General features: G+C 37.0%; 1 protein-coding gene across 3 annotated transcripts in view; it reads left to right on the top strand.

The window, feature by feature from the left end:
- CHD9 (chromodomain helicase DNA binding protein 9) overlaps positions 1-23,466 on the top strand; it is a 91,518-nt gene that overhangs the window by 5,770 nt on the left and 62,282 nt on the right. For all 3 annotated transcript variants that reach the window (XM_027813166.2, XM_055726331.1, XM_055726332.1), the window contains one exon: positions 4,148-5,750. In XM_027813166.2, the coding sequence (XP_027668967.2) occupies positions 4,314-5,750 (1,437 nt within the window). In that variant the 5' untranslated portion in view covers positions 4,148-4,313. The remainder of the gene's footprint in view (positions 1-4,147; positions 5,751-23,466) is intronic.

Raw genomic sequence — 23,466 nt, 5'->3', positions numbered from 1 at the left:
TTCTGTTATGTAGCCATTAGGCAGTAGTAGTTACTGTTGGGTAGTTTTTTATATAAAATCAGCTTGATTGGTACAAAGTTGAGAGTTTAAAATACAAAGGGAGAAACTGAATACTAGTAGGAAACACTGCTGAATGCCTCTGGGTTCCATTATATTTAGAAAACAAAACAAAACCCACTGCAGAACATTCTAAATTTGCCAAGTGTCCTATAGTTGGTAAATGTTGGTGAAGCTGTTCTAGCTGATAGGGGGCAGTAACGTCTTAAATTCAAGTACAATTATTGTAGCCTTCTAATTGCTTGTCAGGTTGTACCTTTGCTATGGTGTTCATTTCATTGATTAAAATTGGTCCAAGCAGTACTTAGACATTGATTTTGTAGAATGATCTTGCTAACTTTAGGCTGGGTAAAGTTTAATATTAAATCAGTATACAATAATAGTAGAGAATTTAAAAATGCAAAGTATTAATTTTTCACAAGAAGTGTAACTTCATCACAAATTCTCAATGTCAGAGTGCATGAAGATGTCAAAATCTATTTACCAAGAGAAATCAAGCTTTAGATTGCTGTAAAATGGAATTGCTTACCGTAACAGTGATTGCTTGCAGTGAAATACTTAGTTTTCACAAAACAGAGATCTTTCCTCTTTAAGGAAGAGCTCTTTTTCCTCTCTCCCCCTCTTTTTTTCTTTTTTTTTTTTTTTTAAAGACACATTCTGCTTCTTTTATTGTAGCTTGGTTTACTGAGTAGGAATTCAAAACTAGTCTCCCCATTCTGATGAAAATGCAGCTCCAATAGGAGCTTATCTTCCATGAGAAGGATTTTGGAACTGGACTATAAAACACTGGCTGGGATTGCATTGTTGGACTTGTAGTTGTGAAGTCCAATAGAAGAACGTCTTCAAAACGTTTCTTCCCTTGAATGCTTTTCTGCCAGCTGGCAGGAAGCATGTCCAAAGTTTGAATTGGTATCACAGAGCTGTTTGGGGAAGGAGAAGCCTGGATGAAAGTGTGCTAAAACATAATTGTAGCTGCTATCATTTTCTGTATAAGAGGGAGTAAGGACATGAGGAAGAGTTGCTTACAGAGATCACGTGAAAAGTTCTCATGTCAGAACTTTTTTGTTTCACTAAGTTGCATGTGAGGAGGTTGGGTTTGTTTTTTTTAAGGAAGGAACAGAAACATAGTACTTGTATTCCAGTTAAGTTCAGAAATGCATGACAACTTGATTTTATATGTCTTTACAACTTGCAAGCTGAGCATCTAATGGTTTCATATCCAAGTATAGCAGAGAGAAACAAAAAGGAGAATTGCTCAATAAATTTGGAAGATAACTGCATGTGAAAGGCTAGTTTCTCCAAATCGTATATCTTTGAATTTCCACGTTATGCTTTTCTTTGGGCTGAAAAAACATGATGGATTTTTGTAGTCACTGAAGAAAAAGGCTAGGGATAAAAGTACTTCTCTGGTCAAAAAATGTGTCTTTGAAAGAGAGTTGTGTCCAGGCTATCTGCAGCCGTATCCTTGTATTTCTTGGGCTTTGAGCAAAGAAGCAAATCTCTGTGAGGCAAGCTCGGTTCTACAGTTTTGCAACTGCAGTCGTGCCAGCTGTTATGCGTGCTTTTTTCCCATTTTTTTTACCATACACATTCAATTAAGCATTATGAGATTGTCTGGTATGTTTGGTGGTTTTTTTTTTTATGCGGGGCTGTTTTAGTCCTGTTCAACAGTTCTAGGGTACTATGTAGTTAAAGTCAAGACTGTGTATGGTAGTTAATTACCATAGAGTAGCTGGCCCATATGTCACTGTATGTAAAAACAAAACACCAACACCCGCCCAACTTAACAAAAAAATAGAAAAAAAAATGGTACATACTATTGTATCTGTATCTCTAAAGATGGAAGAAATCTTTCTCTCCCCCTCCCCTGTTTTATCAAGTTAGCACAAGTTAAATAGCCATCCTTATAAATCACAGTGAAATATAGTTATATCTCTCCGCATAACCAAGGAGCTTCATGCAGTCTGCTGAGCTATTTGTACTTGGTCTCAACATGTAAACTTTTATTGATACAGGCTTAAAATTTGAGTTTTTAACAGCAGAGTCTTCAGTAGCATTGAACATGACATTTTTCACGTGGCTACCATGATTTCCATCTATCTTGCCCCAGTTAGGGGTTTCTTTAATTAGATCATTTGTTCTGCATCTATGATATTCTTGCCTTGTACTTAATCTGACTTGGTTGTCTTCTGTTAGCTAAAACAGCTCTCCCCCAAATGCAAAAAAAATAAAAATCTTTTGAGTTGAAATGTGCTAAGATGAGAGATTATTAGAAATGCTACGAAAACCTAAAACATCATCTGCCTGGATTCTGATGCTGTTTTATCATTTGTTGGAAGGTGTTTGATACAGGGAAAGTCATCGTTCTGTTGACTTATTATCTCTGATAATCAGATTATTATCAGAGATAAATCAAAGTTATCTCTGATAAGCAGAGAACTTAATCAGTGTTAGAAGGTAATGGAGTCTAATTTATGTCAGTGTTTCCTTTAACTTGGTACTTCAGGAGGGTCTAACTTTAACTGGTAAGTTGTATATGTATCATCTGGAATCGACAGCTACTTTGCTGTGCTAAGCTGTCACCTTCCTAAGCTTCTGTGCCTTTTTTATAGCATGCCTGTCCTCTGTACTCATCGTAATTAAGACTGATACCAATTCATACTTGATAAAGTCGCCAGTTATTGTCTTTCAGTGTGATACAGGATCCACCTGTCCTCCTTCTGTGTAGACCACAAGTTTTATATACCCAAACCCTCAACAAGGTTTATTAGGTTTATTAGGTTTATTAGTTGAGGTTAGGCTTTATTCTGACTATGGTCACAGCACTTTCAGTGAACTATGAGTACAAGTAGAACAGGTTTTCTTCAGCTTGTCAGAGGCTACTTTGTACTTAATAGGTTCAACATGAACCTTGTCCATCAGAAAATATTTTACATTGCCAGGGTATCCATTTCTGGAAAGACCCTATACTTAGGAGAATTCATTAATGAAGAACTGCAGTTGAAATGGAGGAGGAGCGCATGAAGGTGAGCTTTAGTAGTAGGGTCAGAAAAGCTATGGCTGTTTTCTTTCCTTTTTTTCTTTTAATAGTATTTAGCTATATGTATTGACAGGATAGAGGAATGATTATTCCATGAATGTGCTCATTTAAAGCGATTGCTCCTCTGTTCTAGAGTTTTACTAGTTATCTGGGCAGGTAAATGATCACACACACAAATTACTATTCATTTACCATTCTTTTTGATTATACTTTGAATGTGCAAGTTTTTAGGCTGAACTTAAACTAAACACCCTTTTCAGCTCCTCTTGCCTGAAATCTCTGATTGCAAACTAATTCCTTGGTGATCATTCAGTGGTACTATGAATAAAAAAAGAAAACCAACTTGTGTTTCAAAACTATGTAAGCGTGTAAACTCTGCTGTTGAACCAAAGGTAGCTCTTTTCCTGTGTTTATCTTTGACTGTACCACTGTGTTCATCCTCTTGTCCTTCCTCTAAATAAGAGTTCTATTATGTCTTTTAAATGAGATAAAATACAGTTTTCCAGAATATTACTTAATGCAACTTAAGTCAAAGAAACAGAGTATCTCGGCTTTACCTACTGTAGTCAAGGTAGTTTTGTTTTTAAATGTAGTTCATAACCTCTTAAGTTTCTGTTTAAACATACAGAGTTATTGTGTATGTTTATGTATTACATGATTTCTCTCTACAAACAAAATTTAATTCTGGACTACTAAAACCACAATTATGTTATAGTTTGGTAGTTTTAATGAATATGGCAAAGAACAATCTAAAATTGTGCTTAGGTAGTAGAGCACACTGAAAAAAATGAAGCCATTTAATTTAAAGCATCAAATGTTACTTTCATGACAGAAGGTACAAAAATGATAAACGCTGCGCATGGCATCAAGTATAAGCAAAAATAACTGATTTGTGGTTTAATGAAACTGTAACATTATATTCAATATATCAAAAATCTGTAAAAGTGTTGGAGAGGGGAAGGAACAATGAGGAGAGTTGTGAAAGTAATTTCTCTTTTTTTTTTTTCTTTTTTTTTTTTTTTCTTCCTTCTTCCCCCTTCTCTTCCACAGGATGCTTTACCACTTCAAGACAAATGTTTCTTCAGAAGCACTAATGGATGTTGGCATGCCTTGGATAAGGTGGTGACCGCTGGATGTCATTTGTTTCTGTTCACTGCAGAGAGCCAAAATTGACTCCATTTGGAGTTGAGAGAAAAAGCAGTACAGACCTATCAAGATGACTGATCCTATGATGGATTTTTTTGATGATGCCAATCTTTTTAGTGAGACCTTAGAAGGTTTGTCAGATGATGCCTTTGTTCAACCTGGACCTGTTTCACTTGTTGATGAATTGAATTTGGGTGCAGAATTTGAACCTTTGCACATAGACTCATTGAACCATGTGCAAGATGCTCAAAATCAGCAAAAGATGAGTGAGTTTGATCAGCTGAATCAGTATGATTCACTGAAACTTCATTCAGTAAATCAGTCTTTTAACAGCTCAGCTGACAACGTCTTATCACCACACTCTCAATTCAGTTGTTCACCAGTTCATCCACAAAACCAGTCTAACGGGATGTTTCCAGATGTGGCTGATGGTAGCCCTATGTGGGGTCATCAAACTGCCACAACTGTTTCAAATCAAAATGGGTCCCCCTTTCACCAAGGACATTCTCAGTCTATGCAGCAAAACAAAAGCTTTGTAGCACACCATGACTTTGCCTTATTTCAGGCTAATGAACCACAGCATCAGTGTGCCTCGCTACGGTCGCAACAAAGCAGAAACAGCACGGGGCAGGATGCTCTGAGTCAGCCAAAAGACTTCATGGAAGTTAATGTATCTACTTCTCTCAGAGTCAGTGTTAACCACCCATCTCCAGTTTCTAATCCATCAGCTTCACAGCAACCTCTGTCTGTTCAACAGTTTTCTCAAACTGCTAGTGCTTCAATACATTTTTGTGGGAATCAAGAAGGAAATTTTGATGGACAGTCCCCAACTATTACTCCATGTTCTGTCAGTAACAGCCAACAATTTTCATCTCCTTATTCTTACTCTAATAACCACATTTCTCCTACCAGCCTTCTCCAGTCCACAGCAGCTCTTTCTACTAGCCAGCAGACACACTCTATCTCTGACTTCACTGGAAGCGATGCCTTTACATCTCAAACAGGGACCAAGCAAGAAACAACTGAGCACATGTTGAATCCTAATACACCTTTGAATTCAAATACTTTTCAAATGTTGCATTCTGCGCATCCTCAGGGCAACTTCAGTAGTTCGAAACTCTCTCCTGTGAATATTAATTTTCCAGCTTCTACTGGTTCTGCTTCTCAGATAAGCCATTTCACTGACCCTATTGAAAGCAACGGTTTTACATCTTTAGATGAGAACTTACTTCATCAAGTCGAGACTCATAATGAACCATTTACAGGACTTGACCCAGATGACCTCCTTCAGGAAGACCTTCTGCCACAGTTCGATGATTCTGCATTTGTTCAGGATAGCACAAGCCATGTTTTAGAGCATGACCTAGAACACCACATAACCCCACAGGAAGTGACACAGTCATCTGATCTTGTTCGGGCACAGTCTCAAAGTCAGATCCATCCTTGGCATTCTTCCGTTTCTAATCAGCACCTGCAAGACAGAAGTCGTGCAACCTTACAAGGACAGGTATGTAGGGTTTTGGGGGGCCGAGGGTTTGAGCTGTTTGGTTGATCTGGTGAAATGAGTAATAGTGACTGGTGCTTTTGCCAAAGCATGATAATCGAAGTCTCTGAGCTGTTGTTTATTTGGCCCTGAAGAAATCTAAGTAACGGCTAGTTTAGGGGGAAAAATCCCCGACCTGTTGATGCAGACCTTCCTTTTTCCTATTGTTTTCTTACCATTGCAGAAGACAAGATTTATATAACCTGAAATACTTATTGGGAGAAAATTGTGTCGGTCCATCTGCTGCTTATGTTTGCTAAGTACAGCAGAGAAAATTGGTTGTTTTATGATTTTGGTGCAAATATTATGGGTTACTGTCTTTTAAAGTACTCACAGCAACGTATTTTTAAGAGCTTTAATAAGGCTTGTGTAGTTGGCTTCCTGCAAAAATTGCACTGGTTTTGTTGTTATGTGGTCCTTCGCTTGGTATCTTTGTGCTCATGCTTGTTGGCTAAAAATACAGGCTTTTTTGTTGTTGGTTTTGATGTGTTTGGTGATAACAGAAAACATATAAAAGGCTATGCGTATGTTTGATTTTGTTATTTTTGGCTAAATCAAACAACTGTAGTTTTTGTAGTATAATGTGCACATCTACTGCAAGTATTAAAGCCCTCGGCATGGAGGACAAGATAGCACCAAATGTATATTGTGCTTTTTTAATGGTATACAAGAGAAATGAACTTTGCTTTTCAGATTATCTGAGAGAAATTAAAATTGTGTGAGCACTGAAGAGTTCAGAAACACAATCCTTCGGTCCTTCTGCCTGTTTTCTTACATGTGCTCTCTCATAACATATGTAATGTAGTGGAATTTCAGATCATTTAAAATGAGATTATTAAGGCCACCTTTTTTATTAATGCTGACCTTTATCTTAATTTGTATCATCATCTTCTCTTATAGGAAGTATGTAAGTGTCAATACATTGGAATGTAGACTGGTGCTGGTGGATTGTCTCATATAAGAGTAGCTGAACTTTTCAAAACCAAAGAAAATAGGGCAAGTAAAATTCTTTTTTCACAATGCTGTAACCAGAAAAATCATGGTTTTATTACAGCTGCTAGAAACCTCAGCATATGTGAGTTTCTTGCTGATTTTTCAGCTTGAGAAATTCCTGAATCAAAAGAAAATGATCTTGAATATAGAAGAGACTTAATAACCAAAAGCACAAATAATTATTCTTTCAGCTTTTAAAATGTATCAGTCTTAAAAGCTATCGCTATGATTTTGGGGACTGGTTTAGTAGCTTTTTTTGTTAATGCCTGAAGAGTGGTATCAGTAACCGCATTACCTGTAAGTTAATACCTTAATATTATCACAGTTTGGCTCTGCTTGGTAGCTTCTAGCCCAAATTTGATTTGACAGGAATGACTGAAACTTCTTCAATTAGATGGTTTGGCAGAAGGAGCTGTAGCTTCTATATAATAAAGGCACATATTCATTCGCTATTGCTGGTTATCTAGGGTTTCCAATACCGCGAGACTGTCTGTTGAAATCCATGTACATGTGAACAGTGGAAGTAGAAACTTCCATTTAAAACGTCCGTTTTAAATTCTGGTCGGAATTAAGCTTCTGTTTGGGAAAGGAGTGGGAATAGAAATGTTTTCCAGTTTTCAATCTGCGTCTTTCAAGATAGAGGCAACTTGACATCTATTATATACATGCAGGCAGCTCTAAAAAGGTTGTAATAACTGTATTACTTCTCTGTATTCTTGCTACCAATATTTTCTCTACCTGAGAATATAGAATGGTATCTTATTGGAGGAAAAAATTATTGGGAAGGAAAGGATCCTAATTGCCAATTCTTGCTTCTACTTAGTTTGCAGAAAACTGGCCTGTGAAGGAGGCAATGTAACATTCCCCTCCCCCTTTAATTTTGCCATTAGGGTAGAGATAAGGGTTTAACACATTTAATCTTTGGTCTTGGTTCAGTATCTTGCTTCTCCATTACAAATTTTGCTTATGTTTATGGAACGTGTAATTGTCAGTTCCTACTAGGGAAGCTTTCTGTGAAATCGTGATGTGATAAGGACAGAACACGTACACAGCTGCGGATTTGAGATCAGCTTGATTAACAGAATGATGCGGTAGATGCAATCTGTTGGTTTTGATAAAAATTTCCTTTTTTTTTTTTTTTTTTTAACTGGGGAGGGGGAAGAAGAGAGCACAGCCCAAGTAGCTACTCTCGTCAGTTACCTCTGTAACCTAAAGACATATGGTATAGTAGCTACTAGTGAAATGTGATCCTGTTTTATTACTGTGCGTACAGTAGTGCCGAGGGAGCAGGGCCAGGAAGCGGAGCAGCAGAACCCAGGGTTGCGAACAGTAACGCTGAGGTTGTTGGTCTCCCATGAGCATACTTAGGGGGAAGGGTGAAGAGGAAGTGGATTCCAGGAAAAGTGGGGGTGGCGAGAAATCCAGGGGTTAGTCTCGTTTGTGAGGAGCATGCGGGAATCAAGCTAGGCGGCGAAAAGTAGGTCTAATAAAACCTTCTGGTGCTGTGACTTTTCTCTTGTATACATCAGAACCTTTTAAGACTTACTTTGATCTTGCTGACATAAGTTTTAGCAGTTTGTTTTGCAACTAGGAGTAGAAGGAAAGTTCTGAGACCTATGGAGAGTGTTAAAGCTTTTTGGCATTTGATTTTGTTTTTTATTGTGGTGTGAAAGCAAAGCAACTTTACAGTATTTAAACTTTTTTAAGGTTTTTTTCCCTGGAACTTTGAAATGAAACAGACAGAAAACTGTTGCAGAACAGCTTGGTTTGGTTTTTATTATTTCAGGGTATGCAACAAATTGCATAAATTGGATTTTGACCTTGAGCTTGTCTAATAGGACAGATGTTTAATGTTTCCTTCAGAAACTGCTTGTGAAATGGTAGCTGTCAAACCGTGGTTAGGAGTGTGTTGATGGGGGAGTGACAGAGGCAAACAATGTAGAAGCCTCTTTAAATCAGTGGTGTATGTAACATAAAAGTATGGCAGTTACTGAAGTTCAGAAGTGTTTCAGATTTGTCATTCGTCTGTTAGCAATGCTAAAAAGGGTTTTAGTCCTAATTCACACTTCTATTCTTTGATCACTGTGTGGAAGTTAAAGTTCAAGATGAGTTTGTTCTGTTTGAGCTTCTTACAAATGTGTGTCTTTTTAACTTGAGAGCAAAAGGTGGGGTAAGGGATGAGGAGGGAATATTGGTCTTACTGAAACTGGTTGCCTTTAGGCTAAGTGGGAAAGGGGTTTTGATAACTTTGATATGTAATAGTGAAGGTGAAATTTTTATTGTTTAACAAGACAGTGTTTCATGCTGGCTTTTGTACACACTGAGGAAACAATTACTAGTGGATTTAATTATTTTCATCATTTTTAGTTTGATAATGATTGAGGTTTTTTCAGAAAGGAAAACTTTTTATTTTATGAAATAGTTAATGGATTGTAGCTGTTGGAATGGACCCAACATTAGAGAAGGAAAGATCTTTAAAAGTTATGCAGAGGTTATGTAAAATTAAGAAAGAGGATTAAAATACTTGTTTCGTTATTTGAAAGCAAGCACACTCATCACATATTTACTTGTACAGCTATTCTTTTGATTGTATTAATTTTTAAATTAATGTCTATCTGTTTATTGTAATAATGCTGCAGAATTAAAAACAATCTAGAATGTCTTATGCTGCTATTATACTTTCTATGCCTGCTTGCAATTAAATTATAATTGTAAATAAATTGTGCCTCTTAATTTTACATCATGCATTTTTTATCAGTTAGTTTGAGAACAGAAAGTAAAGTGGAGAAACACACTGAAGATCATGTAGGCTCAGCTTTGACTAATAATAACACATCTGATCTTTTTAACTCCACTTAAAACTGTTGTGAGTTTGCTAAAGCTAAATTATTGCCTTTTCATAAAGTTGAAAAAAGATGACAAAAATACAGGTTTCAACATTCAGTTCTGCTAGTCCAGAAGAAAAAGGAAGTTGGAAAGATAATCTAAGTATAAACTGTCCTAAGAGAAGTTTACAACTATCTCACTGTGTATGTTATTTTGTAATAAGCATTTTAATCTCTCTTGGCTACATACATCAAAGCAGAGTAGTTGAGATTAAACTGGAAAATAATATTAATAACCTTCAGTGCTATCGGACAAGGTGGTAGTCTTAGTTCTTGAATCAGGTGAATCTTTTTTTTTCCCTTTTGTGACTAAAAGTTTGGTACCTAGCTTGATAATTGTTCATGAATTCCAGTATCTCACATCTCACCTTTTTTTTTTTTTTTTTTTTTTTTTTCCTTCCCCAAATTACCTGAAACATGCTAGTGCTTTTATGCTTGCAAGCATGACCTTTCCTACCGCTTGTTTTATATGAGCAGATGCCGCTGTGTTTTTGGGCAGAATTTGTCTTGCCCTTGTTGGAAGTTTAGCAAAGTCTGAACGTTGTAGATGATGGCGTGCTTGGAATTCTACCCTGGGACATCTGTATGTATCAGAATGGCATAACCTCATACACGAATGTATCATCAGAGATGGAACTAAGTTTCACCTGATGGAAGTCCAGGCCTGCGTGCTGCTGAGATGCATGCCCTGAACAGTCACAGGCCTTTCACCTCTCCTCCCTTTGATATCAAATCTAAATTAATTGTAGACAAGTTTCCCTTGGATTATTCCACTTGTAAACCTCTTAACTCTGCCACTGGTTGCTGTTCTACTCGTTTATGAAATGTCGCACTGTGATGTTCTTCTGAGAACAAATGCACAGTAAGCAGTGATGTGCTTTCTCGGCTAGTTATGAGAGGTATAGCAAGCCAAGTACTTGATATATGCAGTTATGGAAGATATATAAAAGTCAAGGATGTAGTATTTTTCAGAGTGTATTTCTTATATTCTGTATAGTTTAATTTTAAGTGGGCCTGTAATGAGAAATATTTTAAAGTAATGAACTATATATAAATCCTTTGTAGAAGAGACTGGCTGTTTTACATGCTGAGTTTATAGGTTATGGTTCCTAAGTGTTGTTACAATACAAGATTGTGAAGTGCTGATGCTGTTACATATATATTGCTTGTGGAACAGTGGATGACAGTTTTCAGTGGGACTAAGCATAATAAAATACATCTCTCAAAATTCACCCTACTTTGCATCATCTGGAAACTGAAATGTTCCAGTTAGCATTTGTGTTTGGGTTGGGCATTAAAAATTGCATCTTGTAATCTTGAAATGCAAAAAACCATACCTCCCAAAAAACTAACCCTCAAACTGAAACAGCACTAAAACGTTGTTCTTTTTCTAAAAAAGCTTAATAGTACTGGTAATAGCTCCCATTAAGCATATCCACTGTATTTATATTTTCCTTGTTCCTTTAATGATGGTTAATTTTATGGGTGACATCATCACATTAATAAATGTAAATCTTTGAAGTTTTCTTTTAAACATTTCTAAGGGTTGTATGCTCTGGATTTAGTTCTCTGTGCTTATAGAACAGTTTTTCCCTTCATTGTCGGAGCTTAATAAATTCTCTGCCACAGTGAGGCAGCAGAATTCAGTTGTCATCTCCCAGCACCTAATAGGTTTATCATATATGTACAATGAAGAAAAATTATCCCTCCACTGACCTTCTTTGTACCATAGTTTGCAGGGTTTTTTTTGCATTCTTTCTATTATTTTCAGAAAGGCCTGCACAAATAAGGGAGAGTGAAAGTGGCGAAGCTGTGTCAAATGCACAGAGTTAATGAGAGGACTAGAGCAACATCCCTGAGCTTGAGTAGTGCAGTTCCTGGAGGGAACTGAGTCTTTTAATCTATAGCTGTATATAATATTACTAATCTGTGGCTTTTTGCCAATGATATATTCATCATTGAAGATAGCAATATTTTGATAGCTTTATTTATAGTTGAATGTGTATGCAGCATATCCTTTCGTATATATTTTATCTAAGTTTTATATAAGCACTTAATACATTTTATTTCAAATTGCATAGGCTGGGGAAAGGAAGGTACATGTTTGTGAGATTAGTGGGTAACGTATTTATGGATTAGTATTTATTGTAACTTTTAATTTCTCCATTTTTCATTTGCCTTGGTTTTCCTTTCATAATACAGCTGTATAGTAAGGGAAAGACAAAAATTGCTGGTCTTTTAAGAACAGTGAAAATGCACCAGGGGATCTGCTTTACTGTTTTAAAGGCTTTATGAGTTGGTTAGTAATTACCGTTTCTATTGGGTAGAGTTAAATTATTTCATCATTCTTTTTTTTTTGAATGTTTTTTGCTTTCACTAATGCTTTTCCTAGGTCTCATTCAACCTTCATCACACAAATAATTAGGCTGTCCAATTCCTTGTGTATGTTTCCTCTTCAAAGTGAAGTACTGGCTGTTTTAATGATTGTTATAATTTGAGAATATAATTTTTCCTGAGATGATTGCACATTCATTAAATGACTGCAATAATTGTCTTCAAAATATGCCAAAAGAGAAGCATTTTTGTAAAAAGAAGTTAACAGATGGCAAGCATAGGAAGGAAGCTTCTGGCTAGGTCAACTTACAGGAGTAATCCTGAAGACATCAAGGCGAGACTAGTTGACAAAAATAAGTAATTTTTTTTTTTAATTATATTGCAAAATAAGTGTGATGGAATGAATTAATTATTTGCGAGCAGGTGTCTTGTTAACACTGAAGAACTATAAAACAATTGAGTAATGTGAGAGTGCTGATCTAGTTGTGCAAGCTTAGCGTCTGGAAGTGGTACCTAATTACAGAGAAACAGAAAACAAAACCCATCTGAAATTGTCTTCTAAAGACAGCAACCTATACTATAGACTGTTAAAGCTGTAGTTCAATACATGCCTAAACTATAATTAGTTTAAGGGGAAAAAAGCTCCATATTCTTCCACTTTGTATTTTGTTAATGCAACCGTTTGTGCTATGAACTGCACTGGGAAGCTCATTTAGGGTGCAGAGAAACTTTTAATTTTTTTGTCGAGGGTGTTTTTCAGGAATAAAAGTTCCTGATTTAGTTCTCCTCTTAGTTGCACAGAATTGTGTACTATAGAAACAGTGGTGGGGAGAGAGAAAGGAGTGGGAAGCATAGTTTTCTGCAGTAGAGGCAGCGTAATTGTACACGGAACTGCAGCCTCAAATGCAGAGTGAATCCAAGTGCGTTCGTTGTGGGACTGCGCCTTGGCACTGGTAACCACTAATCTCCTTTGTCTAACACTACTATCTAAAGTTTGAATTTTTGAGTGGCTTCAAACATACCATTGCCTCTAAAACTTCTAGACCAGAGCTTTATCTTGAGACATTTTGTAGAAAATGAACACTTTATATAAAGTGCTAGTGAAGTGTTATTACTGAAAGAGAAGCAGAATTTGTGAAGATGTTAACCAGCAGTATGGTTTTGAAGCCAAAGAACCTGAAAGTACATTTGGAATTGATGTGGCTTTTGTGCAGATGCTTTGCGTGCTTTGTGCACTCAGGTTCTACAATTTCATTTAGCTGTTATGTTAATTCTAAATATATAGAGAAATATCAAAATAATTCCCAACACTTTGTCCACCTAACAGCCTCATACATCTGGAGAGATACTGTTTTCTTTGTTCATTATCAGGTTAAAAAATTGGCATAAATTTCCAGTGACATGGATTTCAAAGAGAGTGTCTGCCATGAGGTGTGTTGAAGGGGTTGAATTTGGGAACTCTTAAGGCTAATAAATACGAGTGGATTTCTAGGATGATGAGACTGAGAATTCTTATGTTGATTTGAATATGTTTGATAAATGGAGGTAGAAATGTAGCTTTAGGCTAGAAGTAGTTGACAAGTCTTACGTTTTTGAAAGCTGTGTAATTTGTAGTAGAGATTGATTTTTCTTTCATACGTGGCAGGTTTTCTTTTGTGGGGGTTATTTGGCTTGTGTTTGCACTTACTCAGGTTTTTTGCTCCCTTGATGTCTTGCTGTGAAGGGTAGCATTTTAATTTGTATCTTATAAATTGTTTCCATCTTTTACATGCTGCCTTTTCAGGAGTTGGTCTGTATTTGAAAGTAATTTCAATGTTAGTAGCGTATCACGTATGTGCACATAATGCAATTCAATAGCATATTGAATTGCAAACCAGAACTATGGTTTCATGGATTGATAGGAAGGCCTCTTTTGAGAGAGATTCGTGACTTTGCTTTTCAGTTTTAGTTTGTATGTTGGAAAGAAGAGAGAAGTTGGCCTTAGTGTTAAAGAAGATACTGCAAGTATTTTGATTCTGAGCGTTTTGTTTCTTTTTTCCTTATAGTTTGAAACATTGTTTTAGAAAGAGTTCTGACTGATAGGTTTTTGGAAGAATCCTAAGAGCAATCTTAAAAACAATTGTTTCACTGTGCCTTCTTTTTTGCTGAGTACCACACACACAGAAGGACAGTTCTTTAATAGTATTTTAAGCAAACTTACTGGCAAAACATAGCTGTTGTGCTTTTCATGACTTGCAGCATGCTATGGCTTATAGTACCTGGTTTTATACTTCAGAAGGATGAGAAATAGTACCACAATACACCGTACGTTTGGGTTGTTTTTCTTCTTTGTTAAATCTTTGTAGCAGCTGCTCGTGAGGCCCAGGTATGGCTCAGCTTGATACGCAGATTTTGTTGCAGCAGGAGCTTTGGTTCGTGCAAGTCCTAAAAGCAGCAACCAGCTGTTACAAAACACAAGTTGTCACAGGGAGGTCAGGTAAATTAATTTAAGGAACATAAGAGTGACAAAATTGGATGTGTTTTACTATCTTTGAGTTTAGTGAGAACGATTTTTAAAAACAATTAGGCAAATTTATTTTGATGCGTGTGTGTTGTCACTCATATCATTCTATGGAGGATTCTTTGACCTGCCATCATGCAGTGTTATGCAATGTGTTCAGCTCCAGATACTGGACAAGAGGCACATTTTAGGGTGCCAGCCTGGTGTGCTTTTGGTCTAATACAGTTTAATGCAAATGTGTACGGGCTTTGACTGGTTTCAGGGAATTTTCAGAAGTGGTCACCCAGCCTTGCTTGTTGGGACAAAGGTATGAAGGTGCTCATGCTCCTGGCTGTGCTTGAGGATGCCCTTGGCAGCAGCACACTGCGGGCTCTAACCAGGCTGTCATTATGCGCTATGTTGATAGCAGTTACTGATTAACTCTGTTAAAATTATTGCTATGCTTATGTTTTGAGAGAACAGTCTTGCAACTTTTTCTGTTTAATCCCTACCAAAAGTTCGTGCTCCATGCAGTTTGATTTTGGGGTTGGTTTTTTGTTCGGGGGTTTTTGGGTTTTGGTTGGGTTGTGGTGGTTTGGTTTGGTTTTTTTGCATAGTTATACCAGTGAAGCTCTTGCATGCTGTGATCTTTCTCTAGAAATGTTTTGGGGTTCTTTTGCTTTTGGGTTTTTTATTTTGCCTGAAATTGACTCCTGTTGGTCCCCAGTAGCATCCTCTTTCTTCTGAACTCTATTTTCAAAACTTCTCCTCTTTTTGATAAATCAATTTTCTATAGGCTTCTAGTTTTCCTCCTCAACTCTGGTGGGAGGATTTTGGCCAGGAATATTTAATTGAGAAGACGAGATGCAACAGGAGTGGTTTCATTAGGCTTGCATATATGCTAAAGTACTGTCTGATATTGGAGATTCTGACATAGAAGTAGAAGCTGAAATGAAAAATAAGTTAAGTTGGTTTGAAGTGGAAGAAGTATGTCCCCCTTTGATTAAAATGGAAATAGGCTGTGCAGTTGGTACTGGCTTTAATGATATTAGTGAGTTCTTAGCTGTTGATGTTAAAAATACTTTTCTTCATTTCTGTCAGTATATTTTAATGTGTGTCAAGTGATCTTTTTTTTTTTTTTTTTGTCTTACTGAAATCACAAACATTGAAAACATTTTGGTTACTCTGTTAGGTATTGAGGAATACTACAAGAAAGGCCACGTTCAAATATTGAGTAAACTTCTAAACGTAACTGCTTCTAGTGAATAAAAATCTTGTACGTGGAGATTTTATATGCTAGCCTTTCTGAATATGCAATCTCTTTTGATTTAAAGATAGTTCATTATCAGTATTTTCCTATTAATGTGAAATGAAGTCATACCTTTTTTGCCATCTTTCACAACATTCAATTGTTCTGCCTTGAACAAGCAGTGAAAATACATAGGTATTTTTAAAAGAAAGAAAAAATTACTGATGAGGCTGCCAATATTATCATAGAATCATTTACTGGTACTGACCAAGACAATGATCAGTTGCAGCATGTTGTTCCAGGAGTCTTCATACTCTGAATAAGGTGGTTCACTTCTAGGTGATTTTTATTTTACCATTGCACTTCATGTACTACAAAAATTGAGTAGAATTTGGTAAGTTATGCTGTTAAAACATGTTGTGAAAGAGAATCTGTCTCTGTTTTGTTCAGTCCATGGTTGTTTCTCTGACCTAGCCCTGCTTTCCTTTCTGTAGGTAATTGCAGAAGCGAAGCGTTGAGACAAAAGGTGGGCAGGTTCTTGCGAGTTCTGCATAGTTCTTGCCTACTTGCTCTTTATTTTCATCGCTCCAGTAGCTTAAGTAGCAGAAGAGTACAAAAAATAGACCATGGATGGTTCTGCAGTTCACAGCCCTTCACAACTCTAATGTCTGCTGACTGAGGGACAAAAAACAGCTAGAGAGGTTTTGCGGGGGGGGGGGGGGGGGGGGGGGGGGAGTGTAAGGAAATATAGTCACAATAGTAAAACTTCCTAAAGATTAGAGAGGTTTTGGGTTTCATTATAAACATGTTTCCTTACAAGGCCACTCCCATGAGAGGTGCAGAAAGAACACTTCAATTGAAGTTCTGACAAAAACCATCTACCGTTAAGGTCCCATTGCTTTTTCTCTTCAGAAAGAGACCTTTGCCTTGCTGGTTGCTGAGTGTGCTTGGGATAGGCATGCTGAAGCTGATCTTGGATGTTGGGACTAAGGTGAATAAAAAGCTCCTTGTGTGTTGTTCTTTTTGGTAATAAAACACATGACAAAATTAATTTCTTTGGCTCATACAAGTGGTGGCCGTTTAGAACATGGGTGGGCAGGTGTCAACTCAGGGAAGTGGGAAGAGGGCAGCTCTTTTTTGAGTTTAATTTGTGCGGTTTTTTTTAATTTTGTTTTCTGTTCTGCACACTTGCAGCCAATTCTTTGTTGTTTTACATCAAAATCAGCATTTTTAAGGATTTAGACATCTTGTGTAAATGATAATTTCTGTCTAAAGGTAAACCAAATTACTTGATTTAAGACTACTGGAAAAGGAGACAGTAGCAAAAACCTGAATGCTTTTAAAGTAATATGGAAATGTACTGAAGACCGTAAGTGTGATTAGTGCCTGTTATTTAAATTATTGGGTGTGTAGTTAAGAGGCTGGATAAAAGCTGTCTCAACACATTCAGCTTCATGCCCTCTAGTTCGTATGGCATGTATAGGTTTTTCAGATGTTCTGTTTTCCATAAAAATAAAGTCACAATTCAAGCTGCTATTTATGTTTTAAAGCTTTATGCAGCTTCGAAAATAAAACCATTATTTAGAATCTTCTGTCTGTATCTACTGTGTTGAAAAGATTGTCCTGTATCTTGGTATTTTCCAGTGAGCTCACACCGGAGTTTACAGTGGCAGGTGAAAAAGCTGCACGCTTGCTTCTGCCAGTTCCTAGGTTTTCCTGAGCATGAAAGACTTTCTAGTGGAATCACCATTCCTGGAGTTGTTTAAAAACCACATAGATGTGGTGCTTAGGGACATGGTTCAGTGGTAGACTTGGCAGTGCTGGGTGAACGGTTGGACTTGATCTCCAAGGTCCTTTCCAACCTAAATGATTTCATGAATCTATAATGTAGGGGGGGAAAAAGCAGCTTTTAAAACTTCAATTTATTTAGATTGAGTTTGCGCACATCTTTCTACCCCGTTTCCCCTTTCCAATTTTTGGTGTGAGGTAACTTTATACATGCAGATGATAGCTATGGTATGCTTTCAAATGCCTGTAGCTGTAAAATCGTTTCTTTAGTTCTCATGGTGTCCATTGCAGTTTGTATTTATTTTGGTATCTGGTCATTGACATAGATACTACTTTGCTATCTGGGTGACAGTAGCACTTGGACACTTTAGGTCAGTATCGGCAACTGTTGCATATACAGAATATGTATATGTTGCTTTCGTAACTGGTATGCCTTAAAGTTACATTAGTGAACTCCTACTCTGTATCTGCTTGGTACAGTTTCACTTTATAATACTTCTGTACTAAGCTGAAGTTTGTAACAGAGTTCTAGTGGATAAATGAGTTTTTCAACTTACAAAAAGTATGTACCTTAATAAAACATCAATAAAAGATGCAGTGGAAAGTTCAGTCTATTCTTTGTGAAACATTTCTTTCTTTTGCCTTATTTTGTGGATGGAGTATAATTTTATTTCAGGTGACTTTCACTTGGTTTTTTTGTTACGGATTTTAATTTATATTTTTTAGCACTCTGATTACAGAATTCCAGTATTCTGTACTTCCAAGGAAACACAAGCTTGGATTTTATGTGTCCCCTTGTTTTGCTTTTTGATCATGCCTGCAGCTTTGGAAAAGTGCTAGTAGGTAACTTAATTTTGTGACTCATTAGGCCTTTAAGTAAGCTGTGCTATTATTATAGTCCAGACAGACAGTTTCTGAAAGCATCTTTGCCATTACAAACTTCCTTTGTGTCAGTAAAAAAGATTATGTTTCAGAAGTTTTACTTTGACCATCATACTGCAAGATTTGTTTCTGCTTTTAAACCTGAGTGTGTGAATTGTCTTACAGACTTCAGACAACCAAACTTGTGAATTTGTCTTTCTTTCAGGACAGGAGCTTTAGAATATCAAAAGGAAAAAAGTGCAGAAAGTAAGCGGTAGGTTCTGAAATTGATGGTTAGAATTATAAACTCTTACAGCAGTCTTCTCTCTTTTTGTTTTGCTTTTATTGTGCATAGAGAATTGAATCAGGCTTGAGTAATCAGGGTGGAAATACCCAAGTGGATTCTTTTCAGGATATATTACCCTAAACTTTAAGTAACCTATATTAAACTGTTTGGAGGAGGGAAGAGTGATAAACCCTGCATTTCAGGGAATATACAATTTTCTCAAAACTTCAGAATTAATACATTTTAATTTATACATTGAAAAGTTCCCTTTCAATCACAATTTAACACTACAGAATGATATTATGCATAGATAATTAATACTTCAGTAGAGGAACAACAGTTTAAATATTGTCATAAAAAGACAAGTACACTCCACAGCATTTGCCTTTTTCAAAAGTATTTATTGAGCCATTTCTCAATCTGTATAATGCAATAATTTTCTTGTAGTCCTGTCAGTAGGTGCACATTTAAGAGGCTTAGATGCAGAAGTATGAAGGAAAAAAACAGATGTTAGAAGGCAATTTCAGATACTACTAAACGTGAATTTAAAACAAGGATAACAGGCAGGAGGTGTAAAAGACCAGCATTTTGGCCACTTAGTCAAAACATCTTTGGAAGAAATACAAGCAAGAAGGGTCCCTACAGCATTTCCACAGTTTGCTGGTTTTGATGCACTTGAATGCCTTCAGGGAAGGGGGAAGAAGAGGTAGGTAACAGGAAGGCCCGTTTAGCATAGCTTTTAGCAGAACTTCTGTTCAGGTTTTCTCTGTCAGATGAGAATCTTTATGGAAGTAGGGAAAAGAAATTATGCAGTGGCAAAGGGTTGGATTTTGCAGCTTGTGGTTACTGTAATTGTAATGTCTTGTGTGGATTCTCAGAGGTCAAAGAAGGATTGAACTTGTTCCATTTCACTCAGTAAGATAAGAACATCTCTGAGATTTCTGTACTCCTAATTTCACTCAAATTTGCTCAGTGGGTTAGGAATTACTAGGAGCTTGGAAGCGCAGATGCGCTGACTTGTATGGCATGGTTGTATAGCCTTTTTTTTTGGTTTGTTTTTAAAAGCAAGCCACATTAAACCACAGCTGACAGCTGTTCCATTTTTATGTGCATGTATACCTGTAACCTGAGAGCTAAAAAGCAACCTAGCTAAATATTTTAAAGTGAAATCTTTTACAAGAAAGTCTTTAGTCAAAGAATGTATGATTATCAAAGACTGGCTTTGTAATAAGGGACAGAAGTGTTCCTTGCTGTATGAGGGACAACTGTTCTGTCACTTGGGGGGGGGGGGGGGGGCGGGGAACGGACAGACGGACACATTTAGTGTATTTAACTGGTTTGGTTTAGATCAAGCAACGTGGGAAGGAGGCTGGTCAGGTGAAGGTATTACTAACGTGTTTCCTCAGGGCAGCCAGTGAGGTTTGATGAAGTGAACAAACTTAGCTCCGTGGCATGTTGTACTTGGGTAAATTAATCTGGACTATAACTGCGTGAAGATGTCTTATCTCTCCAGTGATGAAGCATACAGCTGGGGAGGGGTGGGAAATGGGCTACTACTCTGTGCTGCGATTTTAAATTTCAAAATGTGTGGCATTTTGTAGACTGGCATGGGTTTAATTGGCGTAGGGATTATTTAGATTGAGGAGCATTACGAAGAAGTCCACTGGTGTCTGGGGAGCTCCTTTTGCTACCTTACTATTCGGAGCTCTGTAGACAGTTGAAGAGCAATGATGTGGTTAACAACACTCATACTGGCATTTGTGTGCCATCTTTATTCATGTTGCTGTTATATCCGCTTTTTAAAAATTCAGCAGAGAGTAGCAGGAAGAATAGAAAATCTTGCCCACAGGAAGCTTATGCTTGGTACATTTTGTTGCTCTATGTTATGTTTTCAAGATACCTGATGTTTGCAAACGGAAAGATGGAATACTGAATCATTCTGTTACAGGATAATTAAATTTTCATGTGCGTATGATTTGTTTGTGTGGTGCTTGTTCTTGCAGTTTTATAATGTATTTGTATATTGTTTTTCTCTTTTACAAAGCCTCAGAAAATAACCCCAGGAAAATATCTGAAAAGATGACTTACCTTGGGGAGGGGGAGAACAAAACTCTTAACTTACTCCAGCCAAAAGTCATCTAGGGATTTCCTGTTGTTTGCTTCCATTTTGTGATGTGGTTTTGTGTTCCCTGGATTAGTCTTGAAGTAAGGAAAGAAAGTATCTTCTTACTGGGTTTGTTTTGGTTTTGGTTTTTTTTTTTAAGGGAGGACGCAAGTTTAATAAAAGTTTTCTTGCTTTTTGAAATCATAGAGGCATTCAAAAAGAGACGTGTTTCAGTACATTTATCTGAAGAAAAGTTCAGATCTTTATATGTAATAAAAATTACTTTTAGCATCCCTCGCTGCCCTTTTTATTTACATCTAATATCTGTTCAGGGAGTCACCCTACTTCAGATACAAAATATAATGCAAAGATAAACTGAATTTAATCTTGTGAGGGAATGCAAAGTTTCCTACAGAAAAGAACAGTTAACAGCTTACTCAGATTTTCTCCAGTATTGTTATTCAGCAGGTTCTTGAAGTACCACTTACTGATGTAAGAGATTACTTTAACCAACATTTGTTTGGTTGTGAAAGACTAGAAATTAGTGCCATTTCTATTAATGTTAAATTTTTCTGTGTATAAAAGGTCATTTAAAAAAAGTTGGGAAGATGTGTTGTCTTTTGCTGCTTTGCAGCATTCCACTCCCCATGGTTACAGAAGCTATCCAGCTTTACTTGTTAAATAAATATTCTCATTGTAAAAGCAGGGGCATGTTTCAGAAGAAGCTATTACCTGTACCTTCTAAAAATGTCTTTGATGTGAGATTTCAGTGGATCAATATATTTGTAGGGCTTTACCTGGGAGTTTTGAACTGCGATGACTAGTATTTTTAAATCAGAAAGATCTGTCTGTTTTTCTTGCCTGTAGGTATTTAGTGAAGTATCTTACAGATTAATGTCTAGATGCACACAGAGGACTTGTTTCAAACAGTGAACTGAAACCTGACTTTCTTTTTATAGAGGACAGAATTAAGTCAACTCTGTGTTTTAAGGAGTCAAATAATTGTGAAAATAGTAAGGTAAGATGGGTCAAGAGTGCAGAAAAGAAACAGGGTAGTGTAACTTTTTTACCAAAACAGTTTGACCCTTAAGACGGGTGTTAAACGCTTTAGAAAATCTGTAAAGGTAGAGGTATGGCGTGACTCTGAAGTTGGTCTGAGCCTAGTAGTTCAAATCTGTTGAGCATCCACAATGCCAGTTGACTGGTGTGACACTTTTCATATATCAGAGCTCACAGTTTTCTCATGTTAAGCACAGCAGCATTTCTGTTGGGGACCCCACCCCACGGGTGGAACAGAGATAGGCACCGCATCAGGCTTAGATCAGTATAAGTACTCAGTGTTACTAGTTTCGCTTGTGAAAAACAGCACCTCAGAAGTTTCACTGAGGACGTGGCTTTTATGAGTATTGTGTGCCATTTTCCAGATAGCTGTGTTCACCATTACAGACTAGAACCAAAGAAAAGGGGGGTACATGATGGGCCCAGAACACCAAGCCACTGAAAACTGACATGCCACCCAATGCGGTAGCTTGGCAGAGCAAGCAGAATGAAGTTCTCTATTTCTTTCATTTCCTGGCAATTTAATAGGCTCCATTACACAGTACCTCCTTTAAGAATTAGTGAAAGTTGCCCACAGGTTTTGTACCATTGCTAAATAATCAGGAACACAAGCTAACTATATTTGGCACTGAGCCCCCCCCCCCCAAAAGTATTCAAACAAAGTCTTCCGAATGGAAGCTTATGTGTGCTGTAGACTCATTGTGTAACATCTAACGCTGCCTTTGCAGCATGCCCAGGTTAGCAGCATCTGGTTACATTGGACAGTGCCTTGATTTGTCCCAGTGAAAGATACAGTAAGTCGGGGGCTTACTGGTTCAGAAGCAGCTACTAATCACAACTGACATCTTAGCTATAGAAGTGGTGAAACATGATGAGTGATATTATTACTGGGTTCTGTAGCATTTGGATGAGGAACAGCTACGTAGAAAGGGTGTGACATGTAAAGCAGGTGCTTGTTTCATCTTAGAAACATGACTAGTTTAATGTTGCTGACCTTGATGTTAATGTTTTCATTTCCACATAAATTTAAAATTCGGTCATGAGGTTGGCGTTAAATGTCTTGGAAGGTACAAATCACCGTAACCACATTTACATTCTGGAAGTGACTATTACAGAGATAAAAACTGTTGCCTGGCTACATTGCTGTAGTTGTTAGCCGTTCATTTATCAACATTACAGATAACAAATAGGGAAGATGGGAAAGGTGGGTTTCCCCCCTGCAGCCCATGCTTTTTTTTTTCTTTTTCTTTTTTTTTTTTTTTTTTTTTTTTTTTTTTTTAAATCTCTAACATGTCTCTTTTAGGTTAGGTTTCACATATGTATGTCTTTGAGATTCTGTGTCCCTTAAACACTGAGGTACTCATTAGCGATGATACTAAGAAAGAAAAAGAAGGAAGTGTATTATCATCATATAGAAAGAACCACAATTTGGAGTGCTTTATTGTCTCTCTTAGTAGTTCCATATATGCACCAGAGAGAAAGGAAAAGTTATAGAACCCCATGGATCTTCATTTGCCAGTGCGCTTGGCTTTGTAGAGCAATCCCAACAGATGGTGTGGGCAACTGTTGAACAAGAAAATAAAACAGAATTCAGAAGGAACTCTGACAGGGAAAAAAAAAAGAAGGCACTTTTTCTGGAGAA

Source organism: Falco cherrug, chromosome 14 (assembly GCF_023634085.1).
Source record: "Falco cherrug isolate bFalChe1 chromosome 14, bFalChe1.pri, whole genome shotgun sequence".
Taxonomy (NCBI): domain Eukaryota; kingdom Metazoa; phylum Chordata; class Aves; order Falconiformes; family Falconidae; genus Falco; species Falco cherrug.
The sequence above is the reverse complement of the archived record's forward strand: the minus strand, read 5'-3'. Positions and strand labels throughout refer to the sequence as shown.